At 40.6% G+C, this 23,621-nt stretch overlaps 2 protein-coding genes across 2 annotated transcripts in view; one reads left to right on the forward strand and one right to left on the reverse strand.

The window, feature by feature from the left end:
- Window positions 1-4,684: 4,684 nt before the first annotated feature.
- Window positions 4,685-7,163, forward strand: helt (helt bHLH transcription factor). The gene is made up of 4 exons (XM_046379396.1): window positions 4,685-5,288; window positions 5,881-5,985; window positions 6,124-6,220; window positions 6,492-7,163. Exons 1-4 carry the CDS (start codon window positions 5,262-5,264, stop codon window positions 6,965-6,967), a joined length of 705 nt encoding a protein of 234 aa, XP_046235352.1. The 5' UTR covers window positions 4,685-5,261; the 3' UTR covers window positions 6,968-7,163.
- A 3,503-nt stretch (window positions 7,164-10,666) lies between these two features.
- The window catches only part of cfap97 (cilia and flagella associated protein 97), a 29,297-nt gene continuing 16,342 nt past the window's right edge, over window positions 10,667-23,621 (reverse strand). Inside the window, exons 5-6 of the transcript XR_006845861.1 lie at window positions 11,430-11,541; window positions 10,667-11,194 (exon numbers count right to left, since the gene is read on the reverse strand). The gene's annotated coding sequence lies outside the window, so the exon portion shown is untranslated. The remainder of the gene's footprint in view (window positions 11,195-11,429; window positions 11,542-23,621) is intronic.

The following is a 23,621-nucleotide window of genomic DNA, read 5'->3' on the forward strand; positions in this document are numbered from 1 at the left end:
GGTGGCCTGTCATTGGTCAACATGTTGTGGCGGGATGAGTGACTACTCCGATCCTGTTCTTAAGTAAAACCACTGCGAAAGTACTGCACTACAAGTAAAAGTACTGCAATCACGACCTTCAAAAACAAACTTAGCAAGATTTTACATAGTAAAATACTCAATGTCAGTGTTTTACTATTGGATGTGATATTTTTGGATTAATATTACTACTGCATTAATATATATGTTGCATTTTATGGTTTGGTGAAGGGTGCTCATTTTCAGCTTTGTGACAGTGTGTTTTCCAGCTAATGCAAGAGAGTTTTTCAGTCCATTTTTCAGGCCATTTTTCTGTATATTGAAGACTTTTATTTTTATACCCTTTACTGCAGTATTTATATTTTATGCTGCATTATGTCACTACATTTTAGAAAGCAGTACTGTAAGCCTACTCAGCTACATTTATTTGGCAAGAATAGTAAAAAGTAAACAACTTTCTTTGTTGACTTCACAGGGTGGTGACTTTGGCTTGTGACTTCAGTAATTTTAAAAGTTAGCTAAATACTACTTCAGTTACTAGAATGCAATTATATGAAACTAGATCACTAAACGGTGCCATTTCGAATATTGAGACTTTTTACTTTAAGTATACTAAGTAGGCCTACACTGTGCTACCCGTGTGCAAGTTCAAAACATATTTAGTGTCTGATATGTTTTCACTATAAAGAACAAATTGTGAGACTAATGCATGAAAACTGTCAAAATGAAGTTAATTTATGTTGTTTGTTATTGAGGCGTTGACCTCGTCAGACTGGTCCCTTCTCTTGTGCATCTGCTTTATTGTTAAAGAAACTCACTGGATATTGTAGAGCGAAATACACTAACAACATGACAACAACAATAATAAAACTTAATTATTTCAACACTTTATTTACATGTATAAATTTGGGTGTCATCCATCCTTATTTTGTGTTTATGTGTGATGTCCCAGAATAATTGAGGGGGAGGCAAGGATGGAACCATGGGGAACATCACAACAAGTCAGAGGTGCTACAGAAGTGGAAGCTTCTGTGAGAAAGTTCTGATAAATAAGATTTAAAACAGTTTATCTGTGAAATTCACACACATGACATCATCATCTAACAGTGCAGCCAAAGGTTTCAGTGGAACTAGACAAAGATTGTCTTCTGTAACTCAGTGATACAAACCAGGACCAGTATTGCTGTATCTATTTAATCTCTTATGGTATAATTACAACATTAATAATACTCAAAATGTCTTAATATAATATTATTGCAATACAGTGAGTTTCCATTGATCGTTTTTCTTGTATGATATTAAACAAATGGATTTCCTCTGATAAGAAAACTTTTCTGCTGTCTGTCTTTGATATCTCAGTAAATATGCCTGTAACATCAAGAATATATTCATAATATATTTATAGTGTATAGGTTTTAAGGGAGATGACAGTCACACTTATGTCCGTACACAAAATTATTGAACTACAAGTCTCACTGTAGCTCCTTCAGCAGGTCGTCTTTACCATGTGTACATGGTGACTGGTTGATTAGATAGTTTTTGTCAACATGCAGTTGCATAGGTGTACCTAATGAAGTGGCTGGTGAGTGTGTCTTCCGGTGAACAGACCACTGAAGTTCCCTAAATTTACCACAAGAGGGAGCAATTTTGCATTTTAGAAGGAGATGATATTTGAGTTTCGTAGGTCTGACGTGGTATTTATGAATGCACCTTTAAAGGAATTTGAACCCTTTCAGGCAAATTGCATGTTGTCAGTTGTAAAATGATGAGTTTTAAAAATATTTTGTGTTTCACATTGTAAATCTTTATTGGGTGTTTGGGTGATAAGAAGTGAGTTTACATTATTCTGTTTTTCATCTCCAAAGAGACAAAATAACTGTGATATTCCTGTGATTATTGAAGTGGTTTATAGAGATTAGTAACAGCTTTTACCTTCTGGACAATCACTGTAACAGCCCTGTTACTTCAAATTTTGTGAGAAGAGCCCCCATGCTTACAGGCTTTACTGAGTAATACTTCAGTTTCTATTGCTGCTGTGTTTGTTTTTCAAAGGCGCCCGTAGCTGCTGAACCATGTAGTCTGAACCCAGCTTAGATCCGTTCCAGGGGCTGAATGGGGACCGTGTGAACTGCTGCAGTTCAGGCTGAGGGTGGCGCACCAAGCCAAAGGATTGTGTCCGGGACCCTCAGAGGTCACCACGGGTCACAGCGCTGCGCTTGACAACACACACACACACACACACACACAGAGTCCACAGTGGCTGCTGCTGCACACTGAGCTGCTGTCGTGAATTAGGCTTGGCTGGAGCCTTGTTGTGTTTTCCTGTAATGAGCCGGTGTACAAACATTAGAGTAACAGCACCAGAGATAAGAACAAACGAGGACGTAGGAGGACGTCATGCAGGAAAATACATTCATTCCAAAAGTGTGAATTGCAGTAGTACTGCAAATATTTGCGAAATATTACTACACTGGGTGCAATCTCATCTGGCGGTCAGCAGCAGTTGTTTCATGTTTGCTCTGATTTCACTGCTGTCGTCTCATTGATTTCAATTCATGTGCACTTTGTCGCATCTGAGTCATTTTAATGGGGACGTGTTTTTGTTAAGTGCTGCCGGGAAGTGGCAAAACACCGATACATTAAAGTGGCTGCTGTGTGCCTGTTTACATAGTCGGTGAGATATTTTCTATAAATTGCTCACGTGACATCACGCGCTAACGTGACCAGTCCGGCTGCATGTGCGGTGATATGTAGCAGCCTACGTGAAAAAAATGGCACAATTACAACTAAAATTAATTCTTACCGCGTTTTTATTGAGTCAGGTGGACAGCATGTCTATCTGCAGCGACTACAAAAAGAAAAAATGTCACATCTCCAGCTTTTCCATATGATCTCATATCAGGAAAGTCTTATTTGTTGTTTCATATTGTTTCTCAACTGATATTTTGCGGTTATGCTGTCATTTCAGGAGAAACTTATCGTGTTTCTTTCCACTAAGACCAACCAGGTTGAGTACACAGCAGCGACTCATTATTCTATTAAATATTCTACTGCTCCAGCCTGCATATTGTCAGTTAAATCAGTGCAGTCAAGACAATCGATAAAGAATACAAATACTAATTTGTCCTGCACATGCGTAAAGTTTGCAGCCGTTCTGGATAACCCCACTGCGAGCATTGACGCAATATATTTTAACGTGCATATGTATATTAGGAACAACAACAACAACAAATCACCACAATAATTGCACCATATAATAGTTGCCAAAAAAATAAGTAAATAAAAATAAACGTGGATATGTTGTGGCTTAACGGATATTTCAGAAGAACCTGTAAATATAAATATTTCAAACGTTTATTTATCAAATCAGATGGTTGTCAGACCATTTAACAACAATGTTTTAATATGGAAATACAATTTTCACATCACAGTCATATAATAAATCCTGACGCATCATTTGGCCTCGTACTGACGCAACACTCGGCGTTACAAAGTCGGTCAGCAAAAACTTCCAGTATTTAATTCAGTTTCTGAAAAAAGCAACGGCACACAAGTCTCTCCATATTTCAAAGGACAAACACATAAAAAGTGTTAAAACTGCACAGTCAAGTAATTGGATTTTATGCCCCCGTCCCGCTCGCTCGCGCTTTTCTCTCCATGGTGCTCTAAAAACTCTCCAAACGCTTCAGATGTCTTGTGAGCCTTTCTTTCTCGATCTCCGCTGCTTTTTTATTCTTCGACATCGCTCACAGGATCAAATATATCCAAGCACGTTGAAAGTTTCGAGATTAAATCGTTCTCAGTGGACAAACAAAACAAAACAAAACAAAACAAAAAAAGAATCGCAGCAAACTGTGTTGGCGCATGAGAGCAGTTTGAGTCTGTGAGGAGCGCACACAATAAACCTGTTGTTAACCTTGCTGTGAAAATATGTTTGAAGAAAACAGCCAATTGTTGTATGAAATGTATTCAAGTATAAAATAATGCCCTTTGTTTGGGGGGAAAAACTTGAGCAATGTGAGGGTACAAAAGTCCCCTGTGGCATTTACTAGCACCCTTTGTGCAGTTTGCGCTTTGGCGTCTCCACTTGGCGCATTACCCAGGCCCCTTTAAACGCGATTGTTTCTTTCTTTCTAATGACATTTACCGGATCAAAACATGCTGTTAATTCGATCAGAAAGCTTCACCCTTCATAACAATGGCAGTATAATTTCTCCCAAAGTTTGTTAAGTTGACCGAAATTAGGCAAATGAATAGGGGTCTCCAGGCTATCCATCTTGCAGGTGACAGGGAATAATGCGCGTTCACACCAGCTGCATTCTTCTTTATTTCTCCCTTTCTTTCACAGCATTATTAAAATTTAGGCCAATGAAACTATTCATTCCACTGAATAGACATTTTCTTATAGGATAATAGGATACAAATTGAGCCTCTCCAAAGAGTCTCCAGTGGTGGGTAACCCTCGTGTGCCAGAGGCTGCTGGAGACGCTGGCCTTGACGCAGACGACGCTCGTGTGCCAGGGCTAATCACACACCTGCCGAGGAGTCCAACAAAATAAAGAATGTAAACAAAAAGCTTGCCATCTCTCATAAAAGATGGACGTGTCACCAAGTCGTGTGAGAAACGCCGAGAACAAACGGGGGGACTCCGTCTCCAAAAGATCTCCCCTGAACTTGGCGGAACAGCCTATTAAAGGCTTACTTAATTACTCTAATGACACTGGACAGGCCTTAAAACTCGGACCGGGCTTGGACGAGAGTTAAGATCGCTTGCTGGGATTTGTAAACAGGCGATCGTGTGAGAAACGCGAGTTGGAAGAAAGAGGGTTTCTTTTTTCGCCGGCTTTGTTTTCAGTGCGCACAGTGCGCCCCGCCGGATCAGGCGATCCCAACGCTCACTTCTTATTTCCCGCCTGGGTTGTTACTATGCAAATAATATTCCGAAAGTAATCACGTGTCTTTTGAACAGCCACGTGGATTAACAAAGCAGGTTTGCCCCCCTGCTAGCCCCTGGCTTTAGATTTTTACTATTTCTTTAACTGATCCTAAATGCACACATTTACCCAAATGCATGGCTCTAATCCCATGGAATAATTTACACCATGAATGCCAGAGTCCCTTGGATGGTCCCTTTATAAGGACCAGGTTTCGCCTCTAATCCCAGTCTGCTTCTTCTCCTGCCAGAGCAACACACCTCTCCAGCTTCCAGCTGAACTGATTTTAACAGCTTTGACAGAACGTCGATGGCATCTAAAATGAAAGACAGGAAGGTACGCGCTCCTTGTGCGCTCTGCATTATGAGGACTTAACTATTTTGGCAACGAGGCATTTTTAACACTTTTGAGTTACTTTATGGAATTTTGTATCTCAGTATTTGCATCGAATGTTGTTTAGCTACAACTTGGAGTAATTTTCATACTAGTGGAGGCGAAATCTAATGCCCACCACCTCTGTGGCACGCGTTACAAGACAACTATGGCGCGCTACTAATTTAAAGTAGCCTGTCTGACAGTTAGAGGATGCTTGGAAATTATAATATAATTATTTTGGGCTACAAGCACCTATAGTATGTTAACTTTACTCACAGGTATTTCAAACATTTGCTTTAAGGCTTCAGAGTTATAGAAACTGTCCCGAGCGCAGACGTAAGGCGCGCGCTCTGGGGCAGCTCGGCGCGCGGCGCGCCAAACTCTCCGGGAGTTATAGATATCAACATCAAGTCTCCAAAATGTGTTTGATCGAGGCATATATTTTATGTGTTTTTATTTCTTGCAGTTTTATCTTAGTATTTCTGACGAATAGCTGTAAATGTGGTGTACAACACTGTTTTGATGCGCTCCTGTTGTCTCCTTGTTTGTCCAGAGAACCCCCATCTCTCACAAAGTCATCGAAAAAAGAAGACGGGACCGAATTAATCGTTGTCTTAACGAATTAGGGAAAACAGTACCAATGGCGCTGGCAAAGCAGGTATTGTATGGTATTTTTTAATGTTAATTTCGTCTTACAGATATCTCTTTGATTATACGATATTTAGAATTTAAGAAGAACATATTTATCAGCCGATGTTGCAGATTTTTATAACGTTAGATTTTGTTATTTTGTCAGAACTCTGGAAAGCTGGAGAAAGCTGAAATCTTAGAAATGACAGTTCAGTATCTGCGAGCGCTCCACTCAGCGGATTTCCCCCGTGGGAGAGAAAAGGGTGAGTAAAGTTTTCACAGAGCTTTGACACTTTACGCACCCCAACCGCACATCAACAGTTAATAAACGATGTTACAATTTCTACAGTGCTGATTGGGTATCAGCATGAGTTATTTGTGTATTTATGTAATTTTTAGTTTGACCACACTTAATGCTTATAGACGTCCAGCTTTACGCACAGGCGTCAGACCACAAACACTCCTCTTCTTCAGACGTGCTGTTGATTTCATCTCGACTGGGTCGTAATCGCTCTTTACTGTGATTCATCTCAGGTGAACTACTGGCCGAGTTTGCAAACTACTTCCACTACGGATACCACGAGTGCATGAAGAATCTGGTGCACTACCTCACCACAGAGGACAGGGCGGAAACCAAAGACATCAAGTACGCGCGGATTCTCGCCTTCTTACAGTCCAAGTCCCGTGTGGTCACGGAGCCGGTGTTCGGCTCCGTCGGCTCCATGCCCGAGCCATCTGACTACCTCAGCCAGCTGCACTCGTCCCCGGAGCACCAAAACCACAGTCCCTCTGACTCGGTGTACCAGCAGAGTCCGCCTGGACACTTTTCCTGGCACAGCTCGGCCCGCAGCCCGAGCATCTCGTACCCAACAGTGCCTCTCTCTGCGCACACGCAGCAGCACGCCGGATACTTGTCACCAGTGCAGGGACTTGATCACCACTATTTCAACTTCATCGGTCACACACACGCAAACACGTTTAGTTTGCACAGTGCGCAACACGCCATGTAAATAGTTTTGTTTTTGCTTTTATTTATATATTTGTGAATGATGGAAAAAAGATCCTGTACATGTTGTGAATAAATATTTCTGACTAAAACTCAGCGTGTTTTGTCATCGTTTTCATTCAGTTTTAGGTGGTTCAGCTGACGCTTTGAGTGCGTAAATCCACAGAAAAACAAAACTAAAAATGATCACAGTCCTCCCACCTTCTTGTACCGTTCTAAGCGTTTAAAGCTTCAGTGAACTATTAGCGATTTTGCTCTACACATCAATGCCGAGTGGAAAAGCAGAGCATGAGCTGACAGCTGAACAGGAGTTTGCATATTTTTTGATGACATAGAATTAAATAAAATTGGCCTGGCAGATTATGACAGTTTGGAGTAATGTGTCATAGTAAACTGAATTATATGGACACTGCAGACTGGGTTCAGACTTTATCAAATAGTTTCCAAAGGATCACTATCTGAGTCACTGCCACAGATCTGTTATAAGGGCTGATCTGTGGGTCTAATGTCACAGCGGCTTACAGGGGACACACATGAGCCTGAGTCCAACTGGGGCAGGCGCTCCTGACTTAAACAAACCTGCAGTTAACAAAACCCTTAATGCATCACTCCCCCTTACTTAAAATTCAAATGTGGGGTTGAATACCAAACAATTTTTGGACCTTAAAAAAAAGGGGGAAAATAAGTCAGTAACAATTTCAAGGCGGTGTTGAATATGCACAGTTATGATGGGAAACAAAAGTAATTGTGATGCTTTTGTGCTAAAAATCTACATTTCTACAGACAAAAGTGTTAAAACAGGATAAAAGTTGTCCTGCCTCTGAACTTTAGCCAAGGTTTGCTATTTCAATATGCTTAGAGAAATTAGCTTGACTACCCTTGAGGAGGAAAGAGGGATGTTATGCAGGAAAGACAGGAAAACAAAATTGGTGCTTATTTGCATGTAAAAATGTGCTGTTTTTTCATTCAAATTTAGAACATAGAGAGCGGCATTATGTTAAATGTGTCAGATCTGGGAGCTCTTACGCCTTTTAAAACTTTTCTCCCACTTTGTAAAGGGAAGCCACATTGGGAATAGTTACTGATAGAAGGGGCTTTTTACCTCCCACAGAATAAGGAATTACTCTGATCAAAAGAGATTTGTTTCTGCCAAGCATGTGTCTGTTATACGCAAACCACAGAGTCTCAATAAATGCATTAAACTTCTTCCAGGCCCCTTCTGTCTTTCTTTAAGTAAGTTGTATAGTGTTGGATAGTAGAAAGAGAAGTTATAAAAAGAGAGTTGAGGGTGGGGGGGGACGACTCCTTGTTGTTTTCTTAACTAAGGAGCCCCATTGTGGTGCATCTGAAAAGGGAACAATCTCTGCCTCCTTGTGCTTTATCCTTCAGTGATTGCGAAGAAAAATAATCAACACCATGAAATCAAAGTTTCTCTCTGAGGAGTTAAAAAAAAAACACACCCTCCTTTTCCTCCCTGTTTTTCTTCAACAAGCAAAGCTCAAATCATTTCTCGTATCTCACTCCTGCGTCATGCGAGGCGAACACACCTGGACGAATCGGCTGAAAGACAGCAAGCAGAGGTGTGTTAGCAGGTGTCCTCATGTGTGCTGACATGCGTGGACACATACGATGATGGGAGAGTCGTTTCTGGGTGGACGGGCACATGACAGATGCATGGATAAGTCCGCATTAATCGCCTGGATGGATGGATAAACCCACATTAACCAGCCCCTGACCAAAGAGGCAAGCAACGGACAGCAAATGAAAGCAATGAAAGACAGTGTCCATGCAGATGGAAAAAGTGACAATACGATAAAAGAGGAAAGGCTTTGAGGGTATACTTGGATCCCTACAGCCCCAATATTGGTTTAAATCCTGACTTTAAACAGGGGGGAAAAAAAGGACTCATGTTCAGCCAGATGAGAAAGATTTAGCCACAGCACCTCACATGAATAATAAATTGAGCACAGATGAAAAAGAAAAGGACTCCAAATCATTTATTGTCATGTAAACTGAGCCACAGTGATAAAGCTTCAGTTTGAGAATGTTTGTCTTTCGCATTAATATCACATGCTGAACATTAACAATCCGCTCTTTGAAATATTATTCATCGCTGGAACGCCAAAGGAAAACTCACACTCGGAATTTACACTCTGATGAGCATGAAGTTTATGAGGGGGGGAAAAAAAATACACCCACAAGGTTCTTCAGTGTGTGGGAAGAGGGACAATGACAGGAATAAGTGTTGAACCAAACCAAAAAACATCTTTGTTAATTAAGTTGCACTTTTTTTCTTGTAACAATAAGCAGTAAGAAGATCTGTGTTGATTTATCTGCACACTCAGAAAACTTTACACCCAGCACTCAACTTTGTTCCCTCAACAGAAATTCAAGGACATTTTATTTACTTTATTGCAACTTGCACTTTCTTATTTTACCAACTTGTTATTGTGACTAATTTGTCTTAATACACTTTATAGTTACTATTCATGTTTGTGTATATACATGTTGTATAAAGTGTCTTTTATTCAATTGTAAATAGTAAAGGTTCATAACGAATATCTTTTATATTTTTAACTTACTGTTCTATGCATCTGATTTTCCTTTCATGACATCAGTAAAGCTTAACTTTTTCCACAGGCTTTAAAGGAGCTTCTCAAGTTAAAAAAAAGAAAATACATTGCATTTAATAAATTTTGCCATGATAAAATAATGCTTTTAAACTTGTCAAGCAAATGCAACATTAGGTTAATATTGTGTTGAATAAATATTACGGTTTTACTTTCTAAAACTTCGTTTGTTAATGAAATTTCAGATGAAACAAAGAGCTGTGGTGAAAATTAACCAAATACATTTACTCAAGTACTGTAATTTTGAGGTATGCTTTACTTGCGTACTTCTGTTTTATGCTAGTGTGTAGTTATATAGCACTTTTACTTGCATGACGTACCTTTACTTGTAGTATTTTTACACTGTGGTATAAGTGGCTTAAGTAAAATATCTAAATACTTCTCCCACATCTGGAAAGGAAACAGGAAAAATCCACAACTTAATTTCTACAATGTAATTTTACAGTCACTTTTTACAAGTTAAAACAGAATACTGAAAGATTGTAAATCATTTTGGCAAAATGATTTCTATGATTTCAAACAGATAAACCCTCACATTTTTAGTAATGTTATGAATACATGCCAAACATGGTTCCTCTATGTTGTGGTTCACTTTTTTTCCCTCATGTGGGTTCAAGACCACAAAGTATCCCAAAGATTATTCTAAAATATTAGTAAGGTAAGCTAAAAAGTAAAATATAGAATAAAGTATGAAGTAAAAACAGCTCTACTTTTTTCATTAGTAAATAAGTTTATTTCAAATATTCCCTAAAATCTGGTTTCAAGACACAGATGCTCATTGGAGATTTTTAACAGTGATGGTTAATTTTCTAGCCAAGGCTTAAATGAAAAGACTGATGTCTGACTGTTAAACAAAATGTAGCCTGCAGCTTTAGTTTAACACGTAATCTGGTACCAGGGAGAAATTTCCTGTTTCTGTCCAAAGGTAACAACATTTGCCCACCATGAACCTTCAAAGTTCACTAATGAACTGATGTGTCTGACTATTTCTTGTCTGGGAACAGTAACTTTCTTGGGTCTTTGCTGGGAAATACTGATATGTATTAATGTATTTTTGTATTTGTACCGATTAAATAAACAAGATATAACATGTTACTTAGACCTTAAAGGTGGATCAGGCTGTAGCTGTTTCCTCCTTTCCAATCTTTAATGCTGACTGTAGATTCAATGGACTGACATGAGAGTGGCATCAAAGCTCTCATCTATAGATCTATAATATAATCCATGTATAAATTATTTTCCTAAGATGTCCTACTATTCCTTTAAGGGCTCACAAGCTAAAAAGGATGGGAAACTACAGTCTAAAGAGGGACCCACAAGTGTCTGAGAGCTCCTGTTTTGATCTTTGCACCCACATGGGCACCAAAGTCAGGCTTAGCTTCTCAGAGTACAACAGCAAATCTTCTTCACCACCATGGTGTAGTGTGTGTGTGTGTGTGTGTGTGTGTGTGTGTGTGCGTGTGAAGGAGGGTTACAGTTGAGCTTTGGGAGCGCAGCCAAAGAAGTACACAAGCTGTGAGAAATCCAACATTCGGTGCTGGTTGGTAATCAAAGTACTCCAGTGGCATCGGATCTCCGCCGGCTCACCTCAGGATGGTCGTCTGATCTCCGGCATGAAAAGACAGAGACAGAGAGTGGGAGTGGGGGAGGGGGGGGAGAGAAAGAAGAAGAGAGAAACAGTAAGAGATGGAGGCAGTGTTAAGAAAAGGGGGGAAAGAGATGAAGATCATTCCCACAACAGATACCACTATCTCACAGGGTTGAAAGGGCCCCCTTTCTGTAACACCCCCCGGGCCCCCTCCTCCTCCCTTTTTCCTCCTCCCCCCATCCTCTTACCAATAATGCCAAAACTTGGCAGCTGACCCAGCGCATGAGCAACAGTTTCCCATCAGAGAGAGGCAACCATCCTACTGCCTTGGCACCAGCCATGTCTGAAGAATGACGGGCACTGTAAGAAGAGAGCAGACATGAATGGAGTCTGTTCGAAGGAAAAAAAGAAACAGCACATATCAATGCCTTTTGATTGTCTGGGAGTGATTCTGGTGAGAGCACATCGCTGAGCTGACAGGGTAAAAAAGTGACAGTGTCTGATCTAATGGTGAGCGTTTCTCAAGGAGAAAGGCAGGAAAAGAAACAGGCATATCATAATTTTTGTGACAAACTTCTTGGTTTTTTGGTTGTGCAGGTTAAAAAAAAGATGTTAGGCTGAACACATCAGCTACGAAATCGGCTGTACGAGGATTTTTAATATTCCCCTCTGCCCCCTGCAAAGGGATGAGGGCTTCACCTTTTTGCAGTTGGCACAAACCTCTATGTGCTCACCCGCAATGCCATCAGATTATGCAAATCCATGGAGATGTCCTATTCAACACTACCTCCATTTAGAACTGAGATATCTCAGCCAAAAATGAATAGAGCGATAAAAGAGGCAGTGTTTTTAAAGGAGCGAGAGCACGGAAGGGTCAAAGACATCTCTGATACAAATGAAAACATAATGAATACTGTACAGAGCTTCCCACTGTGGACCATCATTTCAGTCACACCCTCGTCTTTCTCGCTCTTTGTCTTTTTTTCTGTTTTTTCTCGTGTGCACCACGACAATCTGAGAAATACAGAGGCAGAGAGCGTGATGAGAACAGTCCAACAAGCGTGCGACAACGCACTATAGAAAAGAAAAAGAAGAAGAAGAAGAAGAAAAGCAACAAACAAAAAGAAACAAACTGGGACCAAACTCTTTGTTATTCATGGGAAGAAAACAGCGAGCTTGTTAACTTGCACAATTAAGGCGTCATTTGCCAAGAGAAAGTGCAGTTCTTTGTTTTTGGGGGGACAAAAGGTTGAGAGAGAGCTTGTTTTAGATCGGCGCTGTGAGTTTCACGAGGGTGGGTTTGGTTATCTGGTGTGCCACAACAAGGGGCACTTTTGTCACGAGCACAGACAGTGTGACATCGGAAAGTGCTCGAGATAAATCAGGTAATTTTGCATGGTAGTTAGACAAAGAGCACCATACATTCCAGTTCCTGTGTGTGTTTATAAAGGGAGTATGTGTAAAGAGGAGGCAAATAATAACACCGTGTGAGTAATTTCACAAGACGTCCCCAATAGAGTGGCATAATTTATGATTAAAGGCCTTTTTGTTCGAGACTAATGGCATTAAGTTTGACAACATCAATAAATTATTCAGATTTGGAAGAATATGTTAAATCATAGAACACTTAATAAAGATATTTACCTAATTTTGCAGTAATTTGAATAATAAAAAAATTAACAACAGAAATGTGTTTTTTAAATTTCTGTTGCAAATTTTTTTTGTTTTTATCGGGACACCAAAGTTCTGAATCTTTAATTCTCGCTCAGCGCTTTGGTTGACACTGTTTCTGCTTCACGTACTAATCAGCCATGTGGCTTATAGGTCACAATGGAGTATAGAAAGTAAAGAAAACAACACCACCATCATCTTTTTTCAGAATCAGAGTCAAACTGTTTTAGTACGCCTAAATCAGGAATTTGTTTCGGTTTAGTTGAAGAGTACAACAAACTTTTCAAAGTAGGTCTGTTCTTTACAGAACCGAATGGCTCATCGTTTTTCATCTTGCACAGCAAGAAAAGCAAGAAGCAAGAAGGGCAAGAAAAGCACAGCAAAGTCTTGTCTTAACGTTTATGACTAATCACACAAGCAAATCTGCAGTTCAAGTTCCTGTTGTTCCTGAATGACTCCATCTTCAGGAGCAACCTCGACATTTTTATCGGAACTAATTTCTACCAAAGAAAGAGGTGAAAAGGTTTACAGTGAAAATGTAATTTTTCAGTGCTTTGAACGAACTCTTCTTCACCTTTGCTGTATCAAGACAGAAGCAGAAATCCACTGTGGTGAGAAGTAACTAAATACATTTGATCTACAATACGTTAAATACAGTTTTGAGGTATTTGGCTTCAATTTGATGCTACTTATACTTCAAATTTAACCCCAACCGCAAGAGAGTACAAAATTTATAATACTGCTTCACTCTGATGAGATGAGTTACAACACTTAAAGTGCTGCTTACATGTTAACACATGTCTCATGATAGTATATAACGAATTATGTAAACCTTTGAAAGGGATTATTCTCTTAATTGAGTTACTTTTCATGCTTTATGATCAGTGCAGTTTGCTGATGATACATCTGTACCTTTATTTTTTTACAGGTTGTAATGCAGGACTTCAACATGTGACTATTTTACCTTGGTAAGGTAAGTAGAGTTCTGTGTTATTTTAGTCAAGTAAAGACGGTTGTGATTTTATCCATTCAAAATCTGAGCAGACAAAACCAGAACCAGTAAGTGACAAAATATGCTTGTTTGTAATTTGGGTGAATCAGCCCTTTAAATGATACAAAAAGTCTTCATAAAAACAGTTTTTCTGTTGGATAAACATGACATGAGTGAAAATCTGCAGGCCTTTGACTGGCAGCAGAGCTTTTATCTGGAAATAATTCAATTATCGTGTAAACTCCTCTCATTTCTGTCGTCGCTTCACTTTTTATTTCCCTGCATCACACACACTTAACTCGCCTCTTTCTCATCTATTCTTCAAGAGGAGCTCAACATCTCCAGCAGCACTGCAGTTCCCATCTTGAGATTCAATGAGGAGAGCCGTCCTTTCAGCTTCAATCACTCTTGTGCTTGTGAGGCTGCATTCACGTGTGAAGGTTTCTTTGAGAAAGCCTTTAGGTTGTACCAAGGCTGCTTCAGTTCTTCCAGAAATCTTTCTCAAACAAAACACTTCAGTAGCCAACGGAGGATATGAAAACCGACAACGTGAATCAGGAGAATGCAACGTGAAGCTCTTTGGCAATCTGAAAGGCTGTGTGTGTGTGTGTGATGTGGTCAGACAGTCACAGTTGAGGCACCTGACAAACTTGACGCCCCAGTCGACTCTGTGCGGGGCCAAAAAGAAAGGGTAAATAAAACCCAGAGGTCCTAATGTGCTCCCTGTGCGCTTGGCTGGACTCATGAGGGGCGAGCATGGTACGGTCGCCCTTTTGTCCGGTGAGATGACGGCCGCTCCTCTGTGTTGAGCTGCGTCCGGGGTCAGCGTAGGGCCAGCTAAGGGGGGACCCTGGGGCTCCACAGGTCACCCTGTGAGGTCACGATCCGAGTAACCAATCCAGAGAAAGAAATGAAGCAGACATGAGATTGGCAGCCAGTGAGGGCCGAAGACTTCATCTCATGTGACTGCATGCGTTCAAACTGAATGAGAGCCTGCAAATATATTTTCTCGTGTGAATGTTGATGCTGTGATTGAATGCTTTTAATTTGACTGAAAGAGCTTTTTGTGTGTGCGTGCAAGTGTGTGTCTATTTGCTGGGGGGCGGGGCAGGTTTGGGATGAATGAAGAAGAATAAAAATCAAAGAAAGACATTCACACACTGAGAGGAGAGACGCTGTCAGAAAATGGCAGCAAATGAACATACGTGGAGACGATAATAAACATCTGACGAGTTTCCTGTGGTGTTTGAACAGTCTGGCTGGTCGTATGTGGCGGTGGTCATCGTGGTGAAGGGTGAAGCAGTCACACCCTCACTGACCTCAGTGTGACCTTCACAGCAGGGCACCCATGTCCGACACCAAGAACACGATGAGGCATAACACAGACTGCGGTTGATGTTCCACAGTAAATCAGTCTGAAACAACACGAGTCATTCATCAAATGAGACGAAGCTGCCAGAGCACAACGTTGTTCACATATTTCCATGGATCTGGATTGATTCAACGGACATTTGGAGTTAGAGTGTTAGAGTTCTATGGTGCATATATGATAGCAGTAATAAGAAAAACCAAAAGCAGTTCCTGCCGGTGAGATTTTGAGTGTTCTGATGAAATTCTCCATGATTCTGAATGTTTTTTTTTTAAGACCAGGACCAGACACAGCTTTAGAGACCGGCAGAGGCCAGCCAGATGACAGGACATATTGTATGGAGGCTCTGACGAGGACTGTGACCCCAGCGATGAGAAGACACAGCAGGAGAAGCACAAGAGAGTCGGGCATAATGTGGTGAGTCAGCATATTTTCACATTTTCACTTAGCCTGGGAATTAAGGATTCATTTTTACCAAACTGGAGACAAATGATAAAAGAGAAACAAAACAGTTAGTTTGATTTTTTCTGTTACGTGTTGTCTGAATAAAGTGCATTTTCAGATGAGCGCGAGCAGTTATGCTTGTCTTAGTTCAAAAAAAGAAAGAAACTGGAAATCGGAAGCTGCATGATTTTTCTGTTTAGTGACAAAAATACATATAAAAATATTTCCACTCATGCCTTTTTTTGTTATTAGACTGAACTATAATACAGTTTGTTAAAGTTAAGATTGTTTGTGAAATCTCAACTCTGAGATGTAGTTAAAAGCTCTGGACAGCATTATTAATTATTGATGAGTTTATGGCTCCACTGCAGAAAAATCAATCCTACTCCCACTGTCAGCACGGAGCCAGCGTACAAACAAAGGAGTGTTGTTTTATACCCGACATTAATTCCCATTAGGAAAACAAACAAGGCTTTGAGTGCATCATTCAGAGGTATCTGCTGCACTCAGAGTTGGCAGACTATCCTCACCAACATGCCAGCTATGGGGGGGGGGGTGACTCTCAGGCTTCCCCAGGCGGAGCTGGGAACAATCACCCAAAAATCCAAACAAAAATGCTGCTCTGACCAGAAAGACCCCATTTTTACCTTGTTGAGTGAGAGGCATTATTCTGGACAAAGCCTTTATCGTCTTCAGGCTTACTAAATATTGTCAGCTCAGAACACAAGTAAACAATTTCTGTACATTTGCTTTGTAAAGAGAATAAGGTCTGAGTAAATATAAACTATAGCTTACAAATACTGTAGTGTATATAAATATAGATATTATCATGCCACTTTGCAGACACTCTCCACCTGCTCTGTGTTTTTGTCTGTCGTTTGTCTATCAGCAGGATGGTTCTCCCTTGCAAGCCGGGTCCTGCTCAAGGTTTCTTCCTGTTAAAAGGGAGGTTTTCCTTGCCACTGTCTGCTTGCTCTGGGTCTCTGTAAAGCATCTAGAGACAATTTGATTGTATAAGGTGCTATATAAATAAACTGAATTGAATTGAATTGAACTGTCTTAATAATTTTGAAGAAACTTTTAAAGGCTCCCATTGTGGTATCAGCCTGAACGACAAAGGCTTGACTTCAAGCTGTAAGAAGCCATTGCTGAAGTCAATTTAAAAAATCCATATAAGGAGGAGTGACTTGCTAAGATAATTCCATTTATTTTCATTACATTTGAATTGTTATAAAATTCTCGCTCTGAGACCATCACGTTGAAAGAACGTTTATGTTACGAAACGACAAGAGAGCGTGAAGAAGGCTCTTTGCAAGCAAGCGCATGAAGATACATCCGTTGAAAAGTATTCTGAACATTGAAATGGCTATGGAAGCCCTGGTCTATAGGTTTTGGTTGTGTATTCTCTGCTAAAATCCAGCGGTAGACTGGAGAATATAGGAGGATTAAAACGGCCACTGAACAAGCCATCGTTTGTGGGGAGAAGACACCCACAGATAACTTTCTGAATGGCTGCTTACGCTTCTCCTTTTCTCTCCCCATCATAAGATAGGAGAGGAGAGAAAAAGGACTAACAAGATGCACATTTTACATTGAAAACTGTTATTGTTCCCCTCCTAATCTGGCCCACCATCTGAGAGGAGGGCTGCGCTAAAGAGCGGGGGGCTTTAATGGGAGGACGAGAGCCAACTCAGGGGACAGGGGAGGAGAGGGAAGAGAAAGGGGGGGAGATGGAGGGGGGTTGGTCTTTGGCTTTAAGGAGGGGATCAGTTGGGAAGTGTAGAATGGATGTTTCTTTTTCTCTATGGGGGGAACTTTGTATTTGACTGTTGTTTGTATCTGTCTTTCAGGGGCCTGATCCCCGTGGGCCTGGACAGAGAGATGCCTCTATATGTGTTTGCATGTGTGGAGTACTGAGTGTGTGTGTGTGTGTGTGTGTGTGTGTGTGTGTGTGTGAGGTAGAGAGAGAGAGAGAGGGTCTGATGGTGGGATCTACCCCTCTTCTTTCCTACAGCTGCAGCTCAGCGGATTAGCCGTCATCCACAAGGCAACATTACACAAGTAGCCTTTGAACAAAAGTCATGGATACTATTAATGATATGGTAATCCGTAATGGAGCTACCTCCCAGTAGTGATTATACTGACATGGGAAGAATGTCCAAGAGTTCTGGACGCAACTACCCAAACAACACTGTGGCTATTGTTGGCAGGCCTGGTCTGAGGCCTGCACCTACATCCACTGGCATCAGCCACCCAACAATCCCTTCCTCCTGCACACACACACACACACACACACACAAACTGCCTCCTGCTTTCTTGACACCCTTCCCTCCACCCTGATCACCCTATGAATAAAAATGAAAACCCAAAAATGGATGTAGAGAAAGAGAGGGAGGGAAAGGGTGGGAATGGAGGGGAGAAAAACAAAGTGTCTTGGCCAGGATCAGCCAGGGATTTCTCCCTATGTGGTTCCCACACACTGACTCGAGCTGGATCCCTCCTCTCTGTCTCTACCCGGTCCATCCTTTCTCCTAGCCAGGGAAGACCACACAAACACTGAATGATTTCATGATTTAATCTCGGACGGTGGCGGAGAGGACGAGAGTTGAGTCAGTGCTCCTCCTTTCATTCCTGGGGTGCAACAAGGCAGCATAGTGGGTGTGCTGGGGTGGAGGTGGAGGTGGGGCACTGTTTGCCAGGGTAAATGTTCCCCGCCATACCGGCTGGGTCACAGCAGGGGTGTTTAACCCTAAAAACTCTTCTCTTTAAAATACAATTACCAGTTTCTCTGTTCACCGGCAGCCACTAATCCACTCTGATGTTAGTCCAGATTCTGAGGTGAACACACTCAGGGGAGCTTAAAGTCCGGTAACATGCATAGTAAGTGTGCATGGTGTAATAACAAGTGTATACACATGCTGTGCATCAGATGGATGATTGAACCTATAACGTAAAACCAGCAGATTAGTATGGGGACTCCTGGACACCCTGAGCTCTTTTTAGAAGCTCAGAAAACAAATTCAAATTATTCCATTAGTTCAGTAATTCCTGACTTTCTCTAATGGTTCTTTATATTTGTGTGACTGGTTTTGATTTGTGGCTCATAAGAGACGTAGCAGAAAGTTAGAAATATCACTGATAACATACTGAACAGTTGTTTGTCTACGACATGGTGTTTTTGACAAAGAAAAAAATCAATCCAATTGCCAGAATAAATGTTGTGCATTTCTGCACACACCACATATGTTAAAACATCACGTTTCTTCAGGTTTCAATTTACAATTTTATGTTGTGACATTAGTTAGGTTTAGGCACAAAAAGCACTTGATTATGGCGAAGAAACAATCATTTTGGAAAATGTTCAGATGTCTTGGAAGATGAAACCAAAATGTTTTGTCGGTTGGATGGGAAGCAAACGGCTCTCTGTAGCTGAGAGAAGGCTTAGCAGCTAATTGTTTAAGCGTCATGATTCAACCATCCCCACCACCTCCTGATGACAGAGTCAGCTCATGTAATGCAGTTGGAATGTAATACGATATGTCCTGCACAAAGGCTGATGAGATACATGTGAGCTTGCAGAAACATACCAACATCTCATTGTAATGACTGGGCTGAAAAATGACACGTCACAGCCCGTATGACATAGCAGTTACATGAGAAACTCAGTTTGAAGTGAATGCAAAGGTTACCATCAGTTGAATGAAAACTTTGTGAAGGAGGCCAAAAGTCGTTTTGGATGAGACGGGATGCTGGTGTTGACGACACAGAGGCAGACGGTTCTGGTGTGAGGACTGGTCCATGTAGTCGCACAACGCACCACAACATGCGAGCGCCGCCCACTGAGATTAATCATGCAGACATTATGCCACATACATGCCACACACATACACACAAACTGACCCCCCCTCCACCACCACCACTGAACACACACACATACACACACACATACACACAGATCAGGCAAGATAAGACAGACGGGCTCTTAAAATTACGGCCACATTTCCTACATAGAATGAATGCATTTGAACTACTACTGTTTCCCTGTCTGACGCTTTAAGTTCACTCTATTCTGTTTAGGTTTTTTTTTTTTTTTTTTTTTTTTTAGAATTTTAACAATTCTTAAAAACAAAGACAAAACTGATTGATGATTTAGTTAACTGAAAAATAAATATTGAGAGATTTTGTTCTAAATTTCTGGCAGGTTTAATTAAATTTAAAAACTGCAAACCTGCGCAGACACAGCAAACATCAAAATGTCTTCAATGTAATTTGCTGCGATGTTGAAACACTTAAAGCAGTTGGGGTTAGTTGAAGCACTGAAAGGGTCTGAAGTGTAAAACTGATGCAGATTTAAAATGAATGAATGCAATTTAGCAAATTCAACAAGGACGGCAGCTGAAATTTACACCGAAGCTGAAACGTGAGAGCCGGTTGAAGTGTGTGCAGGGTACGTAAATAGCTGAAGTGTCAGCCGGTTTGTGAGCAGTGACGGCGGCTGAAATGTCAGCTGGAGTGTTTAAACTGACAGCTGAAGAGTAAAACTTGTCTGAAGTCTCAGTCGAGGCAGAAAGCAGTTGAACTGACAGTCTAAGAAACTGGTTGACAGTATGTGCTCTGCTGAAGCAGTTGAAGCGTCAGTGGCAAAAAAACCCCAAAAAACTATTTGTGAAACAATACGCACCAAAATATCACATTAAGGTCAAACCTCAAACACTGAAGGTTTTGTTGACAATTTGAAGAGAATCGCTTCAAACTGGCCTGTTAATTTATGCAAATTTACAATCAACATTTAAAACGCCACTTCTTAACCATTAGGATCAGTACCCTTTGTAACAGCTCTGTCCTTGCCTGACTGATATGTCAGAGTTGAGGACACGGCGGAAAGAAGAGAATGAAAATACCACACAGGCACTGACACAGGGATCAATCCGATTGGAATGATTTAGCATTTCTAGGTTTTGAATAAAAATGAGTGCGCTAGACGGTGGAGCAGTTTGATTAGTGGGATCCCTAAGTCCCTCGAAGCCTTCACGGCCCTTTCTGTCTTCCGTCACCGCGAGAAGAAAAGTCCTCTTTCTCTCTTTTCACTAGTCCCTTGGTACCCCAGCTTTTTCCTCAATGTTGGTATTACAAAATCCCCATTCAAAACAACCCTTGTCACCTGTCAACTAAGCCAGGCTGGTTTGCTAGGTCTTTATCCTCAGCACATACACTCACACGTACACAGAAACTGACTCCCAGCCCCCACCCCCATTTATGCACATATCCCCTACATTCATAGAAAATACATAGACACAGACACAACTGCAAATCCCAACCAACCACACACACACACACACGCCCACCCACTCACCCTTGCTCACACACTAAAACCACATGTCAGAGAGCTGTTACTATAGCAGTTTAAAATTCATTACCCTGTTCACTTTAACAAACGTCCACACTGGGATGGGCCGCATTCAGCTGCCGCCAGACGCTTCACATGCTCCGAGGAACAAGCCTGTTGCATCGCGGGTCCAAATCTGCTGACCGAACAGGACGCAGATAACATATGTAGGACATACGTAGGAAGTGAAATTAATGGATAGGAACTTCTTTCAGGTGCAGGAAATGATTGCAATCTGTAATTTGCAAAATGACCTCCCTGATGGAGGAGCAGCTGTTATCCGTGTTTTGACTGCTGTTATTTAATCAGTCTTACATTATCAGTTTGATCCATTTTTTCCAGTTTTGATAGTTCTCTTAATATTTATCTAACTGATTAGAAGTCTGCCTTGTGTTTTTTAACCTCTGTGTTTCCTGTGTTACCTATTAGACACTCTTGGACATATTTCTTGGTTAAGAAAGATATTCTGTCTGTACATTTTAATTTTGTACCTTATTTTGGAATGTGTTATATTAAAACACAGAACCTAATTATGTTTACAAACAACAACATGTTCTTGATTGTTTAGTGATGATTAATTCAATTTCTAAAAAGCCATCAAGTCTGTAAATACAAACGTTAACTGGTCTTTAATTAACCGTCACTGATTTTTTCACATCAGATAGTCCCAGTTTTTATCCTGTTTAAATTGCTTTATATTCACCTAGAAAAGATACAGTTTATATTTTGCCATTGTAAGCAGCACACAGACAACCAGCATGTGGTTTATTTATTAACACGCCATAATGTAGTTGTAAGCAGATTGAAGGAGATTTTAAGTGTGTTAAAACTCCTTGTGAAGCATCCATAACTGGTATATGTTATGTATAATAACAAATGCCTGATTACATAATACAGATTTAAGCTTTAAGATATAATAAAATTTTGAACACATATAATGGTTTTAAAGTCTTCTGTACATGTGTAAACAGTTAATAAATGCTTTAAATAACACATTGTAAAGATGTGTAAACTTATGCCATTATATATGATTACCAAAGTATTCATGAACTTCTGGGTTCTTCCTATGAGTTATAATTGGTGACAAAAACATTAATTAACACTTAAACCTTTTTGGTTTTGCTTGTTTGTTTTTACATCTACTCACAGCTAAATTGCAGTGTGTTAAGGACCATAAATAAGGTTTTTGTATACTATTTGTAAATATAAATAAACTAGTTACAATTCATCCTAATATTTGATACTTTACCATCTTGTACCACAAAAACACAGATAATAATGGGGTAGTAATTTTGTACTGGTAGTGGTAGTTTGCAGTACTTGCATTTAACGTCTTTTATTGAAATAAGACAATGTGTGTACTCCAATGCTGGGAGGAGCACTGCTGCATCCCAGACTTGTGCAACAGCTGTACAAACCTGAGCTTAAGTCCCAGCTTCACTCCGGGAGGGGGAGGAAGGAGAAACACGAGTGTTGGGTTGTGGTGGTGGAGGAGGAGGAGGAAGGTGTTAAAGTGACGGCCATAGAGAGGCGTAAGGGTCAGAGAGGAGGGTGGTCATCCGGCCCGGTCACTTAGCCAAGGCCCAGCGTGCCCCGAGCAGCCGTCGCTCATTAACCCGCTGACAGGAGCTCCGGACAGCGAGGAGCGTCACCCCACACAGAAAGGTCACAGGGTCAATCAGGCCTCTCACCGGCCATCAAATCAAGATGGACGCACAAGCAGCGACTTATCCCCCAATCAAAGGGTCAGTGATGCATTGTCAGGCACCCTAACGTGCGCGCACACACACACACACTGACACAGAAACACACGTGAAAACAAATTGATTTATCAAAGGTGTTAAGGCTTTTTTTAACGTCGGCATCGGTAATCTACTTTTAAGGTTTTCAGATAATCTTAAACCGTGTTTCAACAGAGACAAGAAGAGTATAAAGACATTTCATTTGGCTAAACGTGTATGACATTTATAATAATGTGTTTCCGAATTAAAATGATTTATTAGCAGAGGGTGTAAATGTGAATGATAGAACAGAATAGAAACTTAATGCTTAAGTTTACCAGCAATATCTAAAGGATGAAATCAGACAACTGTTTTGTAAGCAAATGAGCAGTGATGGTAAAATTACACACAAACTTTAAAAGTCTGTTTCATACCAAACAGTAACGTTGGGATGCAACTAACAATTATTTTTCATTAACAATGATATTTATGCATATGTATATACATATATATATATATATATATATAAACGATAACATAAAGCAAAGAAAGAAGCTGGAAATGTGTGGTGTTAGTGCTTGATTGATGACTTGATCATTCAAAAATGTTGTTGATTAATTTCAGGGTTTCCCTTTGTTTTCCCCAGATTAGGCAGAAAAAAATCACAAATCACTAATATTAAAACACTTGTAACTAGTAACTAGTATAATCTTCAGAATAAAACACAGAAGAGGTGTTGTTTCATGCAGCAGGAGACGTGTATATTCAATGAGAGCAGCTACTGTTTAAACCGTTCTACTTCACTGACGCGACAGCACATTGTGAGCTAAAACAACAAAGCTGTAATAAACATTAGTG

Source organism: Scatophagus argus, chromosome 2 (genome assembly GCF_020382885.2).
Source record: "Scatophagus argus isolate fScaArg1 chromosome 2, fScaArg1.pri, whole genome shotgun sequence".
NCBI classification, from domain to species: Eukaryota; Metazoa; Chordata; class Actinopteri; family Scatophagidae; genus Scatophagus; species Scatophagus argus.

Bases quoted from the DNA above. Each gene is read 5' to 3' on its own strand.
- helt (XM_046379396.1), top strand. From the start codon at position 5,262: ATGGCATCTAAAATGAAAGACAGGAAG. The intron at 5,986-6,123 runs GTATTGTATGGT...TTATTTTGTCAG, and splicing joins CAATGGCGCTGGCAAAGCAG to AACTCTGGAAAGCTGGAGAA. The intron at 6,221-6,491 runs GTGAGTAAAGTT...GATTCATCTCAG, and splicing joins CCCCCGTGGGAGAGAAAAGG to GTGAACTACTGGCCGAGTTT.